Consider the following 22,772-nt stretch of genomic DNA (forward strand, 5'->3'; position numbering starts at 1 on the left):
TCTCTGCCCGCAGACAATTCATGGGCCCAAAAGGCCAGCTGGAAGCTTGGGCTGGGGGTAGCCAGAGGGCAAGGCTAGCTGCGTCATCTGGACCCCCCAACCCAGCTCAGAGTCTGGCACACAGAAAATGCATCCCCCTCAGGGAACAGAAAACCAAAATGAAAGACCTGGTGTCAGCAGGAGATGGAGGCTCAGAGAGGCTGAGCAAGGAGCGTGGGGCCACACAGCAAAGAGAAGGGACTAGAGCCACCTAACCAAGGCCTGATACCAGGAGGACAGTGACTTAAGTGTCTCTGCTTAGGTCTTGTGGACGAAAGGGGCCACATGCTAACCTGACAAGCTCAGGGGAGGCCTGGATGGCAGTTTTGCAAACTTGGAGACCTAAAGTAACCACAAAGGATGGTCTGAAATTAAACTTTAACTAAAAGCAGTTATGGTGGGCAGTTACGTCCTAGGCCAGTATCTTCACTGACAAGGTCAACCTTTACCATAACTGAGCCTATCTGTCTTTTTGCATCTATGATAACATATCCTTGAAATGTCTGGGTAACTTGTGACTTCCCTGTATCTGGAGCCCCTGGGGCACAACCTAATGTGCTGGGTCCCAGGACAGATACCACAGATTCCTTCATCATCATGTTAATTATTCCTGCACCCACCTAAGTATGTGTCCATCATTTTACTTTTTATCCAATCCCAGAGGTTTCCCCCGCTTCGCTTAATCCCACCTCCTTAATCTATCCCCAATGAATTTCATGTAACCCACCTATGTCCCTCCTTTGATTAGAATGTATAAATACGGATGTAACCCTGCCATTCTCCAGAGCACTGTCTCAATTCATTGAGGTTCTGCTTCCCGGCATATGTCGACAGTTTGGCTCAAATAAACTCACAAAAATTCTTTACAGGTTTCAATGGTTTTTTTATGTTAACAGTCTGAACTTGGGGAAAGAGGCTAAAATGGCAGCTAAGAGGCTTCAGGGAGAATTCTGGGGCCTGAGAACCCTGAGGGGGAAAGGCCCATGGTCCCAGGGAAGGTCCTTGGAGCATTAGAATAGAAGGGACACTGAGCTCCAGGTTAACCCCGCCAGACGCTCCCATCCCCATGGCCAGACTCCAGGCGTCCCCATGACTGCATCTGGCCCCATTCCTACCACCCCTCCAGGAGGGCACCCCACTGGGGACCTCACCTTGAACTGAAAACCCCACTTGCAGTGTGACACACCTCAGTGTGACTGTGTGACTCAGGACAAGTTCCAGCTTCTCTGCTATGAATATGGGGCTGGAGCAGAGTGGGTACCCCAAAACCCTGGTGGGGCCCCTCAGGGAAGCAGAAGAGAGTGGGTTCAGGTCCCAGTTCTCCCACTGACACCATGTGACTTTGGGTAAGTCTTTCAGACTCTCTGGGCCTCAGTGTTCAACAGCCTTAAAATGGGAAGAGGGCAGCGGCCGTGAAGGTGAGAGAGCCACGCAAATGCCAGCTGTGCTGGACATCTCCCACCTCCCGCCCAGGCAGGAGCCCCATTTCTCCTCAAGGGCCTTAGTCCCTTATGCCTCTTCCCTCCTCTGGGGCGGGGCCTGGGGCTCAGTCCCGGTTTGTGGAATGAAAAGGAGTCTGTTTCAGGACATCTCTCCCCCCGCCCACCCCCCCAAATCCTCATAATGGCTCTAGGACACTGGTTTTATTAGCCCCAATTTCCACAGGTGGGAAAGGTGAGCCCACAGACGTGTCCAGGTGCCTGTGCGTAAGGAAGTGTCCAGTTGCTAACCTCGGTGATAGAGACTCAGTGGGCCAGCCAGTCCCCGGATGTCTACCAAGGCCCTGGGGCACCTGCTCGGCTCCCTGCGGGGACCCTCCTCGCACTGGCCATCCCCCTGGGTAAATGCACAGGCTCTCCCCGCAGGGAGGGGCCAACTCAGGCTGGGAGGCAGGGACCAAATGCAGCACCACCAGCCCCCATCCCCATCTGCGTGCACCCGAGGCTTCGCGACCCTGTGGTCCTCCCTGGCGCCTGACAGACAGGGAGGCCGAGGCTGGGCAGGGCCCCGAGGCGCACCCTCCCGCTCCCGCCGGGCCTCACCGGCATGACCGCGTAGGTCTTCAGCGCCTGGTTCAGGCTGCGCACCAGCGCCCACTTGCCGGGCTGCGGGGCGGGCGCCTCGGCGGAGGCGGAGGGGTCGGCAGGGTCGGCAGGGTCCGCGGGGCCCGCGGGGTCCTCGGGGGGGGCGGGGGGCTCCATAGCGCGAAGGGTCTGGCGGCGGCTCCGGCGGCGGCGGCTCAGGTCCCTAATTCACCTAATGCGGTGCGCGCCGCCCGCCCTCGGGGAACCCTAAACCGGGCCATCTGCCGCGGGCCCATGGCAACGGCGGCTTAGGTGACGCCTGCGGGCCAGGAGCGGGGAGGGGGCGCCCGCGCCGACCCGGCCCCCTCCCCTGTTGGCGGGACCCCGAACACCCCAAAATCGTCGGGGATTCGCAGCCAGCTTCATAGTGACCGCAGCAGGTGGCTACCGGGCTGCCGGCCTCAGCGCAAATGAGGCACCTGGAACCTCACCTTGACGGCAGTTTTGGAGAAAATCGGTATGTTTGCTACGAAAAGAAACCCGGGGCTGTTACGGAGTAGAATACAATGAACTTCGTGAATTTCTAAGACTAAAGGGAGGCTGGAGTGGCCGGCTCGGTGGTTGAGCGTCGACCTATGAACCTGGCGGTCACGGCTGGATTCCCCATCAGGGCACATGCCCAGGTTGCAGGCTCGATCCCCATTGGATGGTGTGCAGGAGGCTGCTGATCAATGATTCTCTCTCATTGTTGGTGTTTCTCTCTCTCCCTCTCCGGTCCTCTCTGAAATCAATAAAAATATATTTTTTAAAAGGGAAAATGCATCAAAGATCTTTCTAGTTCACTGGCTGCCTCTGGGAAGTGAGGGCAGATAGATATCCGGGGCTGCTGGGGGGCAGGGGGCTCTGGGGGACGTTGGAGAAAGTCCCTGAAGAGTCCGTCTCTGGTCCTCACCCAGCCTCTGAGCCACCAGCCCATGATCTCCAGCCTGCAGAGGAGGCCCTGAGGCCTGGGGCAGGGGTCCCCTGGCTCCTGAGTACAGCAAGCAACCCCTAGTGGCTCAGAGCTCACCCACCGTGGGTACCAAGCCGGGTTCCTGTGTCTTAGCAGCGACACAGGACTGGGTACCTGGCTGGGTTCTATGCTGGGTTGTGAGGTAGTGGCCATGGTGCCACCCAGAGGGTGTGGAATGCCCAGGCCCTATGACTCTCCATCCACCCCCACCTCCTCCCCTCTCCCTACTTATCTCTAGCTTCCTCCCTTCTTTCCTCCTTCCTCTTCTCTCTTCAAAGCCTCTTGTTCCCATTTTTGGCCCTTGACCTTGTTTGGAATTCTGGAAGCCCAACTGCTCCCACCACAGATAAGCAAACCTTGGTGGGTGGAGAAGGGAGAAAGGGGGAGGGGAAGGGGGAGGGGGAGGGAAAGGGGGAGGGAAAGGGGGAAGGGGAGGGGGAGGGAAAGGGGGAGGGGGACTAGCCAGGATGGAGACAGTGATGCCCCACACAGAGCTCAGAGCTGCCCCGCTGGACCCAGGCTTCCTTCCACCCCAAATCCCTGTCCCAGCCCTGGAACACGGTGCTTTGCCACCCAGCACTAATCGGACTGACCGCCGTGATCCCCACCCACTTCCTGAGCCCTCTCAGGGCCCCTGCTCTCAGGCAGGCTCCTTCTCACAGTCAGGTCCACACGTACCCACCTGGGGAGGCCATGGGAACAGGAATCAGACCCTCAGACACGGGGCTGCTGGTGGCGGGCTTTCAGGCATCCTTCCATCTGTCCACTTAACCAACTAGGCTCAGACTAAAGCTGAAGGGCCACTGCCCTCAGAGCTCCCAGCCCAGGGGTGAGGGGGTAGGCAGAGCCAGACACAGATAAGAATGGCACCACCAGATAAGGGACGAATTAGCCTGGAGAGACAGGATGGCACGGCCACTAAGAGGTTGGACTCTGGAGACAGACAGCTTAGGTTCAATCCAGGCGAGGCGACTTGTCAGCTGTGTGACCTTGAGCCAGTTCCTCAGCCTCTATGTGCCTTTGTTTCCTCGTACGTGGGATGGCAGGATTAAACAGGTGAGTATGAGAACTCACTCAGATTGGTACCCGCTAGACAAATGTGCTGTATAAATGTTGGTTATTAACTGAGCAAGTCATGTTAGGGGGTGGCAACTGGATGTTGTGATTTTTTTCTAAGTAGACATGAGGGATAGGGTGATCAGAAGAGGGGAACAGCAAAGCACAGAGAAGCAGAAGGAAGAAGGAAGAGATGGTAAAAAACAGGTCTGGGGGTGGAGAGAGGCCCCCTCGACAAGACCCAGCAAAGTGCTGAAAGCCTGGCACCTACCAGATCAGACCCACTGCTCAGCCCCTCAATCCTCTGCACCCAGGCCACCCTGAGCTGAAGCCTGGAAATAGGCCCCTTGCCTGCAGGTGGCCTGTGTACCAGATCTGAGAGGCAAGTCTAATGCCCCCATGACCCACTCTGGCATCACACTGGATCCTCTGCCAGAATCAGGGCTCACTGTTGCTCCAGGCTCATCACCCAGGATAGGGCCTTCCACCTTTGCTTACGCTGAGCTTTCTGCCAGGAATGCTTCACCCCACTATCCTCTTCCTGCCCCCTCCAAGCCACCAAGGCTGCAGAGTCATGTGTCCCCTGGTCCCCACACCCCGTCCCCAGTACCTTCCTTTCTGTACTCCCTTGGTGCCTCACACAGACCTCTGGTGCTGCCCCCCGCCCCCCCATCCTCCCATACCTCCATCCAATCCAATTCTGGCCACCCATTTTACAGATGGGGAGACTGAGGTTCAGAGGAGGTTCAAGGACCTATGCAAGGATGTATAGTTAAGTTGGGGCAAAAGCTTTCAGGAAGTAACTGTGCCAACTGTCATCAACAAGTAGTATCAGCGAAGATGGCAGAGTAGGGAACTCCAAGAACCTCTTTATAGATACAACAAAAAACATGGCAAAAACTACCAGAATCAACTTTACTGAAACTCTAGAAAATATTCAAAAGTTTACAGTAACAAAATGAGCATTTAATGAAGAGATAGGCGACTGAAATCCAGCAGGAGACCTGTGTGGTGTTTTAACCTGCTCATCCCCCACCTACCTACACCTTGCTGGCAATCTTGGTGTGGGTTCTTGGGGCCAGAGGGAGCAGAACAGACCTTGTTATTGAATAATTGTGGTTATTTTAACCTGTCTAGGGGTTCACTGAAGGAATAATGCAAAGGGCTTGCCTTTCGTTTTCTAACTTCAACTCTCTCAGGGCAGACAAGCAGCTATAGAGGGCACTGGTCAAAAATATCCAAAGGCAAATGAACTACCCACTGCTGCTTGGGGACAAAAATAATAAGTTAAAACAAACAGGAGCCACTCTAGAAAGCCTGGAGGAAAAGCAGGGAGTGAGTTGCTTCAGGGGATAGAGGCTTTAGAAAACTCTGGCAAATACTGGGGAATCTAAAAAACCACATACAGGCCCAGGGTTGAACAATTTCAGAAAAAGATCAAGATCGTAAGCATTCACCTCCAACTGAGCTTCACATTCTACGCAGACAGACAGTGAAGGCTAAGGCAGAGTTGACTGAGCATTGGAGGCGTGCCCCAGCCCACACAGAGAGCCCGTCTGCAAAGACCAGGAGGTTTGATTTGTTTTGTTTCGGCTCCAGGGGTGCTAGAGACTGTAGTGACCACACACAACAAAGAATACAGTCTTCACAAAAATAGTTTAGAAAACTCACTAAACAAAACTACAACTCACCACAGGCAGCAACAACAAACCCTGGGGAGATTCTAACTTCCAGAGTTATCACATTACGATATTCAAAACGTCCAGTTTACAACCAAAAAAAATTAAGAGGAATGCAGAGAAAGGATGCCCCATTCACAGGGGGGAAAAAAGGAACTTAATAGAAATTTTCGCTGAGGACACCCAGACTTTGGACTTAATAGGCAAAAAGTTTAATCAAGTGTCTTAAGTATGATCAAAGAATTGAAGGAAAGGAGAACAACATCTCACCATAAAGAGGATGTCAATAAAGAGACAGCAATTATAAAAAGGGACCAAGTAGAAATTCTGGAACTGAAAAGCACAATAACTAGAGGAGTTCAACAGCAGACATACAGAGGCAAAATGAAGAATCAGCAAACTTAAAGATAGGTTAATTGAGATTATCCAGTCTGAGGTGCAGAAAGAAAAAAAAAATTAAGGAAAATGAGCAGAGACTAAGAAACCTTTTGGATACCATCAAATGGACCAACACATGCAAAATGGGAGCCCAAAAGGAGTGGGGCGGGGGAGGCAGAAAGAATATTTGAAGAAATACTGACACAAACTGCCCAAACTTGATGAAAGATATGAATCTATACATACAAAAAGCTCAATAAATTTTAAGTAGGATAAACTTAAAAAGATCCACACTGAAACTCATTATAATTAAACTGTGAAGACAGAGAGAGAATCTTAAAAGCAGTGAGAGAGAAGTGGCTTGTCTTCAATATGATTAATAGCCAATTTCTCATCAGAAACCGTGAAAGCCAGAAGGCAGTAGGGTGACATATTTAAAGTAGTGAAAGGAAAATACTAGTAAGTTGTCAAATAAGAATTCTATATCTGGCAAAATCATTCTTCAAAAATGAAAGACAAACTAAGACATTTCCAAACAAACTAAGCCATTTCCAGACAAACAAAAGCTGAGTTTGTCATTTGTTGACTTGCCTTACAAGATATGCTAAAAGTAGTCAACTAAAATTAAAGAGCACTAGACAGTCATTCAAAGCCACAAAAAATAAAGAAGCTTGGTAAAAGTAACCACATAGGCAATTATAAGCCAGATTATTGTTATTTTTGGTTTGTAAATTATCTTTTCCCCATTTTTTTCCTATAGGATTTAAAAGACAAATGCATAAAACAACAATTACAAATCTGTGTTAATGGGCACACAGTATACAGAGATGTAATTTCTGATAATAACAATACAAAGAGAGGGATGGAGCTGTATAGGAGCAAAGTTTCTATATACTATTGAAGCTAAGTTGGTGTTAAGTCCCACTAGATTGTTATAAATGTAAGACATTATTTGCAAAGCCTAAGGTAACCACTAAAAAAAGTGTCTATATACAGAAGAAGAAATGAGAAGAGAATCAAAACAGTACACTGGTGTGGGGGAGATCAATTAAACACAAAAGAAGGCAGTAATAGAGGAACTGAGGGGGAAATGATATGACCTATTAAAAACAGCAAAATGGCAGAAATAGATGGAAATGAATTAAACTCTCAAAAGGTTGAGGTTAGCAGAATAGGTTTAAAAATAAGATCCATTTATATGCTATCTACAAGAGACTCACTTTCCATCCAAAGATAGAAATGTGCTGAAAGTGAAAGGGTAGAAAAATATATTCCATGCAAATAATAACCAAAGAAAAGCTGGGATGGCTATGCTAATATCAGGCCAAATGTATTTTAAGTCAAAAGTGTTACAAGAGACAAAGGACATTGTATTTTAATAAATGGGTCAATCCAACTCTTATCAACAGCCCACAAATTTATCTTCAAAATCCCCTTTGCCCAGGATGGTGAGCAAAGTACATCCAGTCCCCATGCTGACCCATCATGGAGCCAGAACTCATATCACACTGAGGCACAGCAGCCCTCACTGAGGTTCCTGAAGAAAGGGGTCATGTGCACCACGGATCTCTGGGTTCTTGCAAGCACCAGCTGACCTTGCCACCTGGGACTAGTCCCTCCTCCAGACACCTCAGTCCCCTATCTGCATGTGAGGGACTATCACAAAAGCCTTAGAGCCTTCCCTGACATCCCATCACCACCTCAGGCAGGGCAGGAGCCTCCCCCACCCCCAGGCTCCCTCCCAGCCCACTCCACTCCTGGGACTCCTGCTATCACAGTTCCACTCATAGGCATCCTTGCTGTGCTTCTCCCACTTTAGTCTGGTAACTCCTCGAGGCCTGGGAGCAGTCAGTTTATCTCTGCATCCCTTGTGCCCAGGCTGGTACAGAGAAGAGGCCTAGTGCCACTTTGCTGGGTGGGTGAGTGAGAACTTGGCTGGAGAAGGTAGCTTTTGGCACGATAGGAATCTCCAGGCACCCCCACCCCACGCCTGAAGCTGTCAACACAACAGGTCTGCCCAGACTGCCCCAGGGCCCCTAGGAAAGAGCCCATGTCCTGCAGATGCCACCTAGCAGGGGCCATCTGACCCCCTTCCTGTGCTTGCTCCTATGACACCTCCTTGTGCCCTGCATAGCTGCCTCCTCACCATCATGGCTCCCTTGCCTGTGTGGACCTGCACAGCTTATGTCTAAATTACTTGCTCTGGACACCAGTCTCTTCACCTGTGATAAGCATGCAGCTCCCTACCTCACAGCCCAATGGCAATACAATAGATCCTGGGTAGAGAGTGCCTATGGACCCATGCGGGTGTTACTTTTGAAGAATTAGAACTCTCAACCCATGAAAAGAATCTTCAATGTTTTGGATTATAAAAGCGTTTCCTGTGCCTGGTGCCCTGTGGGGTTCAGAAAGGTGTGTGGATCTCTGCAACGGAGTGTCTCCACATGGGGACACTCTACACCTGGGAGAGAAGCATCGTCTCCTTTGAGGTTTCCTGAGATTTTTCTCCTAAATAAAGTGTGAGAGAGAAAAGATGGAGAATCCTCACGCACAGGAATACTACCAATGTGATTTTAGTGGCAGTCGTCGTCATGCAGCTAGCCTTTCATGAGCTGTCTGGCATCGGGTGGAGCGGTGTGTGTGCGCGATGCCATTTCACTCTCAACATCCCTTTCAAGTAGGTTCCATTGTCTGCCCTAGCCCCTCGGACCAAATGAGGGTGTAGTGACATTCATTCATTCAGCACAGAGCGCCATCTGTGAGTGGCCCGGGCCGGGCTGAGGAGACAGTGGGGAGCAGGACCCCACTCCCACCCCCACCCTATGAACCCTCCTCCCACCCCCACCCCATGAGCAGGGGAAGAAGGTGGAGTGACAGGACTAGCAAAGGGAGTCATGACCACGGGGAGGGCTGAGGGGAAGTCAGCCAGGAAAAGGGGACACAGAGGCAGGTGAAAGAAGCAGCGCTTTGACTGATCCCTCAGGCATGTTATCTTCCCAACAACCATCCCAGGAAAGGAGGGTTTTGTCCTTGTTTTGCAGATGGGGAAACTGAGGCTCAGGAAGGCTGAAGAACATGCTTGAAATCTACCCAAGACAGAGCCCGGGTGTGTGGGCTCTGACTGTGGCACTGTCTGTGTAGCTGGCCGGCTCCTCAGAGTTGGGACCATTTCTAGGACCAAATAAGTATCAGAAATGTACTTTCTGTCTTGCTGTGTGAGGGGTGGGCAAAGCCGGCGTTCACCTGCAGACACCTGCTCCCAGCAGAGGCTGCCGGCTCGGTGAGGTGGGCCAGTGCTCAGAGGAGACAGTCAGCCAGAGGTCTGCCTCAGAGGCCCCCGGAGGGCAAACACCCTTGGAGGGCTGTGGGTGGCCCAAACTCTCCCTCTGGGGGCTGCGCGTGCCCCCACCTGCCCAGCCCCAGCTGTAGCACGGGCCCTGGCACACCGCAAACACTCGGAGACAGCGACTTCCCTTCTTTTATTGGTCCTGGCTGTCCCTGATGGGCCTGTGAACAGACTCTCGGGCCAGGGGACCAAGGGGCTTCAGAGCAGGTCTTCAGTCCCAGGACACAAGACTGTCTCTCCTGATTCTGCCCTGATGCCTGCTTCTCACACACCCAGCCCACAAGCCTGCACAAAAGCACACAGCCTCAGAACAGGCTGCCCGCTGGCCTCTGATGGTCCCAGAGGACACCCTGCCACCAGACCAGCCCTAAGGCCTGGGGCCAGGCCCACCTGGCTCAGGGCCCACATTCCTGGCTCTGGAGACCAGGAGCTCATTAGAGCCTCAGGCCGATCACGGGAAGAGCTAGGGGTCAGGGGCCACTGGAGCCCTGGGAAGGAAGCAGGGCGGAAGGACTCAGCCAGAGAGGAGACAGCACCTCTGCTTCTTCCCCATATTACCTGCGGGGGCTCCAGCTCCGGTCATGGCATCCTCAACTCACGGCCCCCAGTCAGGGTCAAGGTCCTTCCTAGTCTGGCATCCGTAAACTTGCTAAGTTCCTCTTCCCTTCCCCCAAGGGCTTTCCCATATTGGACCTTTGCACATGCTGTTCCACTGCCTGGAATGTCTGGCGATTCAGAGATGCATGTAAATAAATAACTTCTACCCAGTGAGAAAGGGAAGTCCCAAAAGACAAATCAGACGGAGTAATTCTAGACTGGTCCTGACAGGCAGGAAAAGTTTCATAGCTGGGTTTTGAAGCATAGATAGGAGTTTTCTGAAAGCAAGGATTGGGAAGGGTGTGCCACCGTTAAGCCTATGCACAAGAGAATTTGGGCTGGGGTAAGATGAGCCACCCAATAGGGTTATTCCTGGCATAGAAGGATGAAGGCCAATGGGGTGCAGAAAGCACTCACCTGCTGAAGAATCACCATTGTCCTTTGTCAGACGCTCCTGCTGCCCACCTGGCCAGACACAGTTCTGCAGGGAGAGATCATGTCAAACTTCTGAGCAGCCAGCTGTGTCAGCCTTGCACCTGGCAGGGGTCACCTGGGCTCCTCCCAACGCCACAGCCGCTCCTGCCTCTGGGGAACCCTCCCTGGCTCTCTCCCTCTCTTTGCAGCCCAGGCGTGTGACCTGAGCCTCAGCCACCATCACAGCTCTATTGTCCAGAGCAGCTGCTGTTATTCAGAGATTCCAAAAGGCTCCTAGGAAGTAGCAAGTCTGCACCCCTCACCTGGACATATGGGCAAAGGGGCCCAGAGAGGGAGCAAGACTTGTCTAACTTCACACAGCTGGACAGGGCAAGTCCAGGATGAGGACTTGGTCCAGGCCTCCCAGCTGAGGGCTGCCCCAGGAGTGTGAGTGACAGGGGCAGCCTGGCCCAAGGGGAGGGTCATGGGCTGAGCTGCCTAAATCCATCCAGAGCACCCACTGCCATCAGGATGGAGGCTCCATGACCCCAGTCTGGCTTTTAAGGCCCAGCACCATGTGGCTCCTGCTGATGTCCCAGTCATCAGTTTTCTTCCTTCTCCGGCCCTGCACTGGGACCGTCCTCAGCACTCACTCTTCCTGAAATGCACCAGCCCTTTTCATACCTCCTGGCCTTGGCATACACTGGCTCCTCCACCTGGAATTCTGACTAGTAAATTCCTATGCTCAGTTCAGATGGTACCTCCTCTGGGAAGCCTTCCCTGACCACCCCCAGGCTGCGGAGAGTCCTGATATTTCCCTCTATCCATCCCTGATTATATGTATTATGTTATCCGATTGGGTCTGTCCCTACCTCTGACCCCAAAGTCAGAGAGTTGATCCAGGGCAGGGCATGGGTTCAGCCATCTCCTCACACAGCACAGGGCCAGGCCCGGAGAGGACTCGACTGAGTGTGGTGATTCAAGGCAGCCCCAGCCCACAGCCCTGGCACACGGCCCTCCAGCCCCCCACCTGCCCCCAGGATGAGCATCAATTTTTCACAAGGCCCATTCAGAGGCACTGGGGCATTTGATCCTCTGCCCATGACACTCCTGACACCCGAGCCCTGACCCCTGCCTGGAGCTCTGGGACACAGCAGGCACTCAGTCCTCCCGGAGACGGGCACTAGGCCTGGGTGTCTGGCAGGGAAGGGAATTCAGCAAGGCCACCAGGCAGCCGCCACAGGGGTTAGCCTGAAGAGGAAGCCTGGCTGTGCTAGCACCCCGAGCCAGCAGGAGCCCCGAGAGCTGGGGGCAGAACCAGGGTTTTCATTAAGACTCGGGGCCTCGGATGAGGGCATAGAAGTTAAGGGCCACCCATAAGGAAAAACTATAAGATCAACTTTTTTTTTTTTTTTCTGAAAAAAAGAACTAGCCCATGTTCAAGGTAATTGCTTTGCAGATTGAGAGCAGGGAACACAGAACTATTTCTATGCCTCCCCTGGGTTACTTCATCCTCACAGCAACCCTGGCTGGTGGCTTCATGGTCCCATTTTACAGATGGGAACTCTGAAGCTCAGAGGAAGGGACTTATCTGAGGAGAGAGAGAAAGAAAGAGATAAAATGTAGCAGAAAGGCCAAAGGAGACAGAGACAGGAACAGATCTCTCTCTCTCTCTCTCTCTCTCTCTCTCTCTCTCTCTCTCTCCCACCCCCAGCACGGCTGCTCCCGGCCCCAGCCCTGGTCAGGGACAATTCAATGAGCACCATGCCCCTGGCTCTTCCCATTCCAGGGTCCCAGCCTCCATCTCGCCAGGCTCGGGCAGTTTCACTCGATGGCTGCTGTGGCTGAGCCCCCAAAGGTGGCAGGAGGCCCAGACCGGGAGCAAATGGCTGTGGTCACAGGGAGCTCCAGGAGGCCCAAGCCCAGGACACCCTCCGAAGTCCAGCAAACCCTCCTCCTGATGCCCAGGACAGGGGCAGCCCATGCTTACCTGGCTCCCAGCTGCCACCCGCACGGAGGGCTCGGGAAGCTGGGGTCAAAGGTCTGGCACGATCTGTAGACACGTCCCCTCTTCCTCTGTCTTGCTCCAGAACTTGCTCTGGGGGCCTCTCTGGGCCTTTCGGTTTTTCACTCTGTGACTCTCTCCCTCTCAGCCTCTCCCTCCCTTTCCTGCCCAGGTCGGCTGTCCAGCCGCACTGCTGCCCTCTCCTCCCCTCTCCAGAGCCTTCCCCCAGGAGGCGGAGTCCGAGGGGCCTGGAGGCCTGGGTGCCATGACATCAGCGTGGGGGGCGGGCTGTGCTGCCCAGGGCCCAGTGCAGAGCGCTGGCTGCCCAGAGGGAGGCAGGGCAAGGGGTCTCTCTCGCTGTGCTGGGACCAGCTTGGGCCCGGGCTATGACCACTCATCCGGCCTCAGGTGCCTCCTATCATTCGCAGTAGCACCACCTGCTCCCTCAGCACGGGCAGGATTTGCGGAGTCCTGGCCCCTGCCTCCCTCTGCCAAGCCTGTTCTCTCCTCCACAAATGGCTGTTTGAGACTCTGAGAGGAAATGAACGCAAGCCCCACGTTCTAGCCCTTTCTCCCTCATCCCTGTGCACACAGGCCCCTCCCTGTGGGCTCCCCTCAGATGTGTCCCTGAAGCTCCTCACCTCACCATGCCCCACAGCTGCCGGGGAGGAGGGGCAGGAGGCTGTCTGTGAGCACACAGGAAACTTCCTCAGCCCAGCACGAGCCGGGCACATGCAGGGCAAGGTGAACCGTGTGATTTTAAAGTGGGGGGACGGAGGGGGGAAAGGGGGGACTGATAAGCAAGGAGGAGCCCAGTGTTCATTGTTAGCACTGGAAAGACAGTAACAGGGGACCCCGGCTGAGTCCTGGCACTTCCTCACCACCAGCCCTTGCCTGGAGCCAGTGCGGCCTCTTCAGGGGCAGCTCTCGGCCTGGCCTGGGCGGAGGGAGGCGCTCTTTGGATGCCCAGCGGCTGTACCTGGGGCAGGCCGGGACCACTCCAAAGCTGGGGTGCCCATCTGCCAGGATCCAGTGGTCCAAGTGCGCCACCTGCTGGCACAGGCATGGCTGCCAATGGCGCCCCCTGGGGAGCCAGGCTGAGCATCCACCTCCGCCTGGAGAAGGGACGAGGGGACTCAGCCGCTGCAGGTCAGGACTTCCTCTGACCCCACAGTCCTGGCCCCCGAAGACCCCGGGGTGCTGAGTGTGCCTGGCCAGGCGGCCCTCGCAGGAACTGCTCTGGAACACAGTCCCCACTCCTAGACTCGGGACCTACCACGCCTCCATCACCTCCCCCCTGAGCCAGGCTGACGCAAGAGCGTCAGCCCTGCACAGATGGGAAAACTGGGCCCCCTAAGGCACAGGGTGCGAGCTATGAGGGGTGGGCGAGGCGTGGTGGGGAGCTGGGGAGGAGTGATCTCCAGATGCCACAACAGCCACAATGCATTCAGCACCCCTGTGCTGAGGTGGGCACAAAATTCAATGTCCTTTTCTCCATGGCCCATTGGGGAAATCTAGGGATTGGCCTTAATGCATTTGTGTTTCTCACTCTTCACCCCAACCCAGCCCAGTGGACTGAGTTCTGTCCACTCTGCCTCCACCATCTGTCCTGTTTCTCCCCACCACCACCACCCCTGGCTTCTTGGCTCAAGCTGCTCGCTCTGGTCTGCCCACATCCACCTGCACCCCCATAAGCCCATCTCCTCTGTCTGAGGCCCTTGATGCGGCTGCTCCCTCCATCTCACAATTGGAGAACTAACCTTCCTTCCCACCGCAACTCCCACACCACCTTACCAGGAATTCTCTGTGGATCTTGGTCCAGATCAGAGAGTATCTCTACTGGTCTTCCCACTAGAGCAGGGGCTGTGGCTGGTCCCCTGCATCTCTAGTGCCTTGGGACAAGGCCAGCTGAGGGAATAACTGAATGACCCCAGTGACCTCAGCTCAGACATGCAACGGGCAGGCAGCGGGGCCCAGCCTGGCTAGAGCGCCAGGTCCTCCCTCACGTTGTCGCTGACCAGAGGACAGGCACCAGGGCCTAAGAAATATTCCCTCCATTATCCCTAACCCCCAGAGGGACAGACGGACACAGGACGGTCTTTCTGAGATTGTGGTAACGTTTATTCTGAGAACAAAACAGGTCTCCCTGGCCCCAAGGTGGGCCCTGAGGGGAGTGAAGCCCAGATGGGGTGGTGTGGACCGGAGGCCCGGCCCATCTGCAAACGCACAGGCCCCTGTGGGCTGAGGATGCATCAGGCGCATGGAGCAACGGTTCTCCCCACCCACCCTCCAGCCCCAGCCCAGAACTCCAACCTCACCTGCCGCATCCCCAACCAGGGTCCTCCACACATCCAGGATCCAGCCTGGCCCACCCCGAGGAGCAGAAAGCAAGGGCAGGGCCGCCGCACAAGTCCTGTTGGGGGGCGGGGCTGGAGCCCACAGGCCTGCCAGTTGGTCCTGGTTCGACCCAAGGCCCAGGTGGATGTAGCTGAGAACAGACCCACGTGGGCTGCTCCGGCCCTTGCTTCTCCACTCTGAGTCAGGAGTGTTCATTGGAAATAGACATGGAGAAGTGATTACATGAGTGTAGTGTGCACGCATACAGGTACATAGAGAACGGGGGTTGCCCTTATCCAGCACTTGTTAGCGAGAGTGCTGGCAAACAGGAGTCAGTGGCCCCGCATGGCAGAGGGGCAATCGAGGCACAGGAGGGTGAATGGTTTGCTCCTGGTCATCGGTAGGGTCCTGGCCCCAGGCCAGGCTCTCGAGAGGAAGCTGCCACTTGCCCAGGAGTCTTGTCCTCCTTGTTGTGCAGTTCCTGGCCCTCACATGGCCCAGGGCCCCGACACAGGAGCAGAGCTGGCCACAGGGTGAGGAGGCAAAGTCAAGGATCCAGCGTCTCCAGCCAGGACACTGGACCAAAGAGCCAGGACATGGAGCCGGAAATCCAGGCTTCCAAAGGACTTCCCACCCAGCAAGCCGACGGGAACTCCTGTTCTGGAACCAGCTGAACGTTTTCATTTAACGTTGCCTGGTCTGGAGCCCGGGAAGGGTTGCAGAGAGATCCTACGCGGGTCACAGCGCCCACATGATTGGTGCCGACTTGCAAAACATCAGAGTACAAACACCCTCTTCTTCATCCACCTCCAGACCCCTTCTGAGAAAGTATGGCTTTTCCTCATCCCTCCCCAAGTGGAATCAAGATAAAATCGGCCGAGCCGGTGTGGCTCAGCAGTCGAGCATCGACCCAGGAACCAAGAGGTCACTGGTTCAATTCCTAGTCAGGACACATGTCCAGTTTGCGGGCTTGATCCCCCCAGTAGGGGGCTTGCAGGAGGCAGCCGATCGATGATGTTTCTCTCTCATCAATGTTTCTATCCCTCTATCCCTCTCCCTTCCTCTCTATCTAAAAAAAAAAATCAATAAAAACATATAAAAATAAAACCAGAGGACCACAAGAACTGGAGTTTAAGAAGAGAAAAGGGGTGCACAGGCTTTCAGTTTTCCTTTTAAAACCCCTGGTTAAAACTGAGAGTTTTAAAACAGAAAGAATATAAAATGTTGAGGACTGAAAGGAACATTTTGGTCTGGGCAGCAAGAAGAGGGCTGTGGCCTCCCTGGCTTCATTTTGGGGGGAATGTTGGCAGAGAGCCTCTGGTCTGGTGATGGGTTTCCCTCTCTCCTTCCAAGCCCTGACGCCAACAACCCAGAGCCCCTTCTCCCAGGAAATCCCAGTGCTTGCAGCAAAGGGGGTCCTGAGACTATGTCCCCCCGCCCCCACTTGCGTCCACATGTCCTCCCTACCCGCCTGGCCCCTGGCCTTCTGGGACCAGGGCCATGGAGACAGGAAAACGCCCTTCCTTTCCATCACTGACAAAACCTCTCGGGGGGGGGGGGGGGTGGACCTTAAACCAGAGGCTGGGGAAGAAATCAACACGGGGTGAGATGGTAGCCACAGCTCTCTGGGCATCCAACCACTTGCCAGAGAGGACCTCGGAGCAGAGCTGCAGCCCAGCATGGATGCCAGGTCTCCCAGAGCTGTGGGCAGGGGCCCAGCTCCCCCTGAGGCCTCATGGGGTCGCTTACTCACTTGGCAAATCGCTTGGAGAAATGAAGGGATGGGCAGGTGGATGGAATTTGAGAATGAACAGATGTCGCCTGCATGTTCCCAAATCCCAGCCGGAGCAACAGCCCAGTCAAGGCCAAGAGCCCTTTCAAGGTGGCCAGAAAGTCAAGATTTGGTGACAGAGAAAGCGATGTCCAGGGCATGGGGGCCGTTGCAGGAAAGGAGGGGCAAGAGTGGGGCTCGGGGGTATGGCAGTTTGTGTGTAAACAAGTGGCATCTTGGCACTCCGTGGGCTGACAGCAGGGCCTTGGGGAAACATTTTCAACGGAGAGAGTCCCTTAGCAGTGGGAACAGTTGGGGAAGGGCGGGCTATTTAAATCTCAGGCAAGAAGACGTCTCCGTGAGAAAGGAATGCTGTGGGGTCCTCAGGACACTGAGGCCCAGAGAGGGCCAGAGACCCCCCACGGTCACACACCGAGTCAGTGGACAAGTTGGGACAAGGACCCCGGTGTCCTAGCTCCCAGGCTAATCCCTGGCTGGGGGCATGCAGACGGCGGTGAGAATTGTGGGGGCCAGGCAGGCGGCCAGGCATCAGACAGCCGTGAGGGTGGCGCTGCTGAGGATGCGCACGGCAATGGTGCCCGGCAGGTCGCTGGGCTGCCGGCGGTCTCGGTCCCGGAGGTGGAGGGTGTGCAGGGCCTGGAGGTCATCGGGGTCAGCCTTCAGCTGCACCTGGCCCAGGAACTCATCCTTCAGGACTCGGTGGTTCCAGATCTGGGGGAGACAGAAGAATATGGGGGCCATCTCCACGGATAGGTCTGCGGGGGCTGCTGGCAGTTCTGGGCAGGGCCTCGATCCCGCCCTCCATTGCCTCCCCAGGAAGCCTGCCCTTTCCCGAGCCTCGGCGTCCTCCTCTGTCCAAGCCCCTTCCACATATAACGTTAAGTGTGTTACTATTAGCTCTGTGTGACCTTGAAGTCTGGGTGACCTTGGAGAGTGATATACTCACCCCCTGCCTGTTGGCCCCATCTTTAAAATGAGTGGCCCCGCCCTAACAGGTTTGGCTCAGTGGATAGAGCTTCCGCCTGGGGACTGAAAGGTCCCAGGTTCGATTCCGGTCAAGGGCATGTGCCTTGGTTGCGGGCACATCCCCAGTAGGGGGCGTGCAGGAGGCAGCTGATCGATGTTTCTCTCTCATCGATGTTTCTAACTCTCTATCCCTCTCCCTTCCTCTCTGTAAAAATCAATAAAATATATATAATGTATAAAATGAGTGGCCTCTACGGTCCTTCTTGCCCCAACATGTCTAGGTCTGTGTTGGATCCGGGGTTAGGAACATTCGGAAAACCTGCAGTGCCTCCCCTGCGGGGCTGCCTCCCCTGCAGGGTGCCTAAATGTTCATTTTTACAGATGGTTTCTCACCACAGAGATGCTGGCCTGGGCCCGGGGGACAGAGGGCTTCCTGCTAATGAGCTCAGGATGGTCATCCACTGGCCACCTTGGCCTGGGAGGACAAGGAAGCCCCGGCACAGGGACTGGCTCTCTGACCCCTGCCCTCTGACCCCTACCCTCTGACCTGCCACGTGCCACTTCAGTGCCACGTTTCTAGGTGAGCCCCCTGCAGGGGGTTTAAGGAACCACTCCCCAGGCTTTGGGGCGAAGTCGGCAGAGATGGCCACTGTCCCTGGCCAGACCCTGCTGGGGCTCAGAATCACAGCAGCTGAGCTAACTCCCCACCCCGCTGAGGGGACTCTGGGGCACCAGAAGGGGCAGGCGAGAGAATTCCCAAGGCCACACTGTGCCGGGGACAGAGTGGGAACCAGCACCGAGCATTCCCGGGTCCCGTCAAAGGCTCTGCCACCCCGGGCTCACCCCTCTGAACGGGGAAGTGAGGGGCCCCAGGACTCGCGGGCTCACCTGGACAGTGATGGGCTGGCCTGGCTTTTTGCGATAGAAGATGCCTTTTACATCGTACTCAGGCGTCGAGGTACCCTTCTGCATGGCTGAGTGGACTTTGTGCCCCTCACACTTGATGATCACATAAGAGTTAGCCCCTAGAGAGATGGAGAGGGTGATGGGGTAAGGATGGGGGGTTGGGGTTGGGCCCGGATGGAACAGATATCTGGGGGTGAGGTCCTCTCCCCAGAGCAGAAGCCTGGGCTCATGTATTCAAGAGGAGGCAGACCAGGAGGGGACACACCGGTCATCTCTGGCCTCCAGGCCTTTACCCATGTTGTTCTGTCCAGAGCATCCTTCCGCCCTAGTCCATTTCACCAGGATTCCCACCTTAACACCTCCTCAGCCTGGAGAAAGGCCACTCCCTTCAGGAAGCCCTCCCTCCCAGCTGCCTGTCCCAGAGCCTAGTGCCCCCCTCACTAGAGACCTCCCAAGAGTAGGAGGCTGAGTGTCCCTCTCTATGCACCCAGCTTCCTCCCGGGGCTGGGCCTGAGTGGACGTCAGAAAACGTTTGCTCATTCAGTGATCGAGGGCAGGGGAGCTCTGGAGGCAGGGTGTCTTCAGCGGAGGCGGGGGGGGGGGGGGGGGAGGAGACATGGGCAACCTCCCAGGGGAGGGGGGTGGGGGGGCTTTCCTCGAGCCAGCGCACCTGTCGGGGAGTCCTTGAGACCAGCAGCCCCCAGGACATGCACCTGGGTCACCAGCTGGGGGTAGCCGCACAGGGAGCTCCAGCAAGAGCGAGGCGGCTCATCCAGGCACAGCTCCCTGGGACAGGGCAGAGGAGAAGAGGCGGGAGGTCACGGAGCAGGGTCAGGAAGATGGAGGACAAGGGGGTTCAAGAAGAGGGGAGGGGAGAGGAGCAGTATTTAGTCCAGACGTTTCTTGTCCTGGGCAAACTCCCTGGGCTTCCTGCTGCTCTATCCCCACCCAAGGGTGCCCCATCCTTCCCCAAGGGAAAAGCAATTTACTGAGCACCTACTGTGTGCCAAGCCCTCTGCTAGGATGTTATAGGAATTATTTCTAATCCCCACAAAGCCCCGGAAGGTAGGTGACTATTACGCCCATTTTACAGATTGGGAGGCATCAGGCTCAGCAGGGAAGGGACCTGTCAGCTGGTGGAGGCCAGTCTGGCAGGACTGAGGCCCACTGGGCCCACCACACGAGCTGGCCCCGGGCGTGGGATGTGGGCAGGCAGCACCGAATCTGGGCTGCCTACCCCGGTGGAGGGCAGTGTGGGGCCCACAGGGTCTGCACCCCCGCAGGAAAGGGATGGCTTAGCAGTCTACCTAGCCTGACGCGAGATCTTGGAAAACATCCCCAACCTCAATCCCCAGTTCTGATCCATAAAACGAAGGGGTCAGGCCTCCTTGTCCGGGTTGGAGAGAAGAGATGGAACAAGGGAAAGCTTCTTTGTAAACTGTGAAGAGCTATGCTCCGATGAGAAGCTGTGCCATTATGTGGCTGAGAGGGGCTGGAACAAGGTCGCAGGGAAAGGGAGAGGAAGGAGACAGGCGCTGGGGTGGCTGGAGGCCTGGGCTCTACGCCTGGGCAGACACTGAGCATCTCTGGGTCAGATTCTGGGCCAGCCTGGTGTGGACCTCGGCCCGCCCACGCACCCACCCACCACCCACCACCCGGGGCCCGAGCCGGGCCCTGCGCACCGGCAGCTGGAGGGCACGTCAGTGAAGACTCGGAGCAGGAACTCGCCGGTGTGGCCTGGCTCGAAGGTGGTGGGGATGATGACGTAGCGCCCCGCCCGCTGGTCTGTGCGCAGGAAGACGCTGCGTGAGTTGATGTAGATGGAGCTGGCGGCCCTGTGCTGCAGGCTGTGCATGCGGTACTGGCGGTTCTCCTCCACCTGCAGGCAGCGGAGGTCACACAGAGCCCCCGGCCCCACCCCACCCCACCCCACATCTCACATCTCTCCCTCACCACCGTGCAAAAGAGCAACAGAACCACTCACGTGGAATGCCCAGAACAGGCACATCTACAGAGACACAGCAGACGAGTGTTTGCCTGGGGCTGGGAGGGCTGGGTGCATGGGACCGGCTGATGGTGACTAAAGGGTGTGGGGTGATGAAATGTTCTAAAATCGATGTGGTGCTGGTTGCAGAGCTCTATGGACACACCAACATCACTGCACACTTTAACTGGCTGAATGGTATGGGATGTGAGTCGGGGGCAAGAGGAATCCCCGATAACAATGTCTGTGGGGATTCTGACCATCACTATCCGCCCAGGTCCATGAAGGGACATCGCCAGCCAGTAGGACAAGCTAGCCATCGCTTCAATAAGTGCCATCGATAAGCTACAGTCACGTCAGTGAGGACCAGACACGTCACGTCAAAGTGACAGCACATCAGCACACAGCGAATGGACAACACAACGACATGAACAAACTGTCATGACCAGCATGTCAAATGCCAGGGACTCGACTCAGACCACACGCCCAGCATATCCACGTGGTGTCACTAGGCTCTCGGCGTCTGGCTCTACGCTGAGTGTCATCACGCACTGAGCATCACGCTCTGTGGAAGGTACCCAGGTCCCGGGCCAGGAGGAGTGGCCACTGGTGAGCCTGCCTGGCTCTGCTCAGGGTGGCGCCTCCCTGTGCCCAGCAAAGCCTCCAATTCAGCGGGACCCGGAGCCCTGAGGGAGGGGGGGCGGCAGGGGGCTCCCAGAGCCTGGCCCCACCCACCAAGCAGCCCAGGCCTATGGGTCTGAGGCAGGAAGAAATCAGGCTGAGTGCTCCCCTGGGAGCCAATCCCAGGCAGGCTGGGCCTCTGTGGGTCCTGCGAACAGGGCCGATGCCACAGCATGCCCCGGCGTCAGCCAACGTGGTCAGGGTGGCAGGGATGATGTCGGTGACCAAGGTGTTCTTCCCCTGGTGCAGGCGGCCCTGACGCCAGCTCCCTCACTCTCCTCACCCAGAGCTGACCTCACCTTGTAGATGTCGAAGCCAATGGCCAGGTTTTCGCCCTTGCCGTCCCGACGGGTGGACTGCTTAGGCCGCTGCTGGATGGAGATCAGCACCTCATCTTCTGCCTTCTTGACATCAAAGATGTACTGCGGGCACGGCGAGGAGGGGAGACACCGGTGAGGCCAGGCTGGTCATGGGCTCGCCGGCTCCCGGAAGCTCAGCCCACAGCCAGGCTCAGCTGTGTGAGCGTGGGCAAGTCACATCACCTCTCTGAGCCTCAGTCCCTCACCTGCAAGATGGGCCTAGAATGCCTACAGTGCATGAGGGGTGGAGGACTTGAGATCACGCATGCTCAGCGCGGAGACGCATGCAGTTGGTGCTCAATAAAGACACACCTTTGATCTCAGGTTTTGGTACCAAAAAACCAACCAACAAACAAACAAACAAAAGACACACCAAGCATGAGGACTAAGCAGTTGGAGGGGCACGACAGAGGAGGCTGCAGGGGAGAGGTGCCTGTGGAGGAGCGGCCTGGCCAAGCTCCCCCACTGTGTGTGTGGAAATAAGGGGTGTGAGCCCCGGTTCAGCCTCTACGTGTCCCTGTAACTCTGGACAAGACCCTCATCCTCAGAGCCTCTCCCTCGGTTCTGCCGGCTGTGGGTCAGATTGCGAGGTTGGGGTCTACACGACCACCCAGACACGCCACCCCGCCCCCACTGCAGGGATGGGTGTCCTGAGGCCACGGGGGGCAGGGACTGCCGAGTGGATGCAGGCGTCCCTGGCAGCTGCGCACCTGCGGGTTCTGGAAGAAGGTGTCCTTGTGGTTGATGCAGCCCCCACTGCGGTTCTGCCACGGGTCCTCGTGCCGCGTCCAGGCCCCGCGCAGCCGGGCCTCCTCCCAGGTCTTGTGGATGCTCAGGTAGGACGTGTTGAGCAGGCGGCACTTGATGATGTCGGTGAAGTATTGGCACACATCCTGGAAGGTCATCCTGGCGTGGCGAGGGCTGAGTCAGGCAGGTCCCCGTCCAGCCCACCCTCTGCTCGCCCTGCCTGCTCGGCACCGCGACTCACACCACAGTGAGCACGGACGTGGCATCACACAGACCCTGCACGTCTCTTCTGGCCTCAGTTTCCCGATTTGTAACTTGGGACAGGATCGAACAACAGCTGCCACCCACAGAGCTAGTGTAGGAATTGATTAAGGCAACACAAGCACGTTGTACGACTCCTGGCAGACAGAGGCAATTGCAAAGGCTGGCCGTTACAGTTATTGATAGGAT

The 22,772-nt window shown here is 55.9% G+C and overlaps 2 protein-coding genes across 5 annotated transcripts in view; both read right to left on the minus strand.

The window, feature by feature from the left end:
- Window positions 1–12,700, minus strand: part of MYO7A (myosin VIIA) — an 84,433-nt gene extending 71,733 nt beyond the window's left edge. Inside the window, exons 1-2 of the mRNA XM_036324888.1 lie at window positions 12,536–12,700; window positions 10,549–10,612 (exon numbers count right to left, since the gene is read on the minus strand). Of these exons, the coding sequence (XP_036180781.1) occupies window positions 10,549–10,566 (18 nt within the window). The 5' untranslated portion in view covers window positions 10,567–10,612; window positions 12,536–12,700. The remainder of the gene's footprint in view (window positions 1–10,548; window positions 10,613–12,535) is intronic.
- A 3,285-nt stretch (window positions 12,701–15,985) lies between these two features.
- Window positions 15,986–22,772, minus strand: part of CAPN5 (calpain 5) — a 53,303-nt gene continuing 46,516 nt past the window's right edge. For all 4 annotated transcript variants that reach the window (XM_036324892.1, XM_036324889.1, XM_036324890.1 and 1 more), the window contains 6 exons: window positions 22,286–22,481; window positions 21,516–21,638; window positions 20,234–20,430; window positions 19,222–19,337; window positions 18,534–18,670; window positions 15,986–17,390 (listed from right to left, as the gene is read on the minus strand). In XM_036324892.1, the coding sequence (XP_036180785.1) occupies window positions 17,208–17,390; window positions 18,534–18,670; window positions 19,222–19,337; window positions 20,234–20,430; window positions 21,516–21,638; window positions 22,286–22,481 (952 nt within the window). In that variant the 3' untranslated portion in view covers window positions 15,986–17,207. The remainder of the gene's footprint in view (window positions 17,391–18,533; window positions 18,671–19,221; window positions 19,338–20,233; window positions 20,431–21,515; window positions 21,639–22,285; window positions 22,482–22,772) is intronic.

Source organism: Myotis myotis, unplaced genomic scaffold (assembly GCF_014108235.1).
Source record: "Myotis myotis isolate mMyoMyo1 unplaced genomic scaffold, mMyoMyo1.p scaffold_m19_p_10, whole genome shotgun sequence".
Lineage (NCBI taxonomy): Eukaryota > Metazoa > Chordata > Mammalia > Chiroptera > Vespertilionidae > Myotis > Myotis myotis.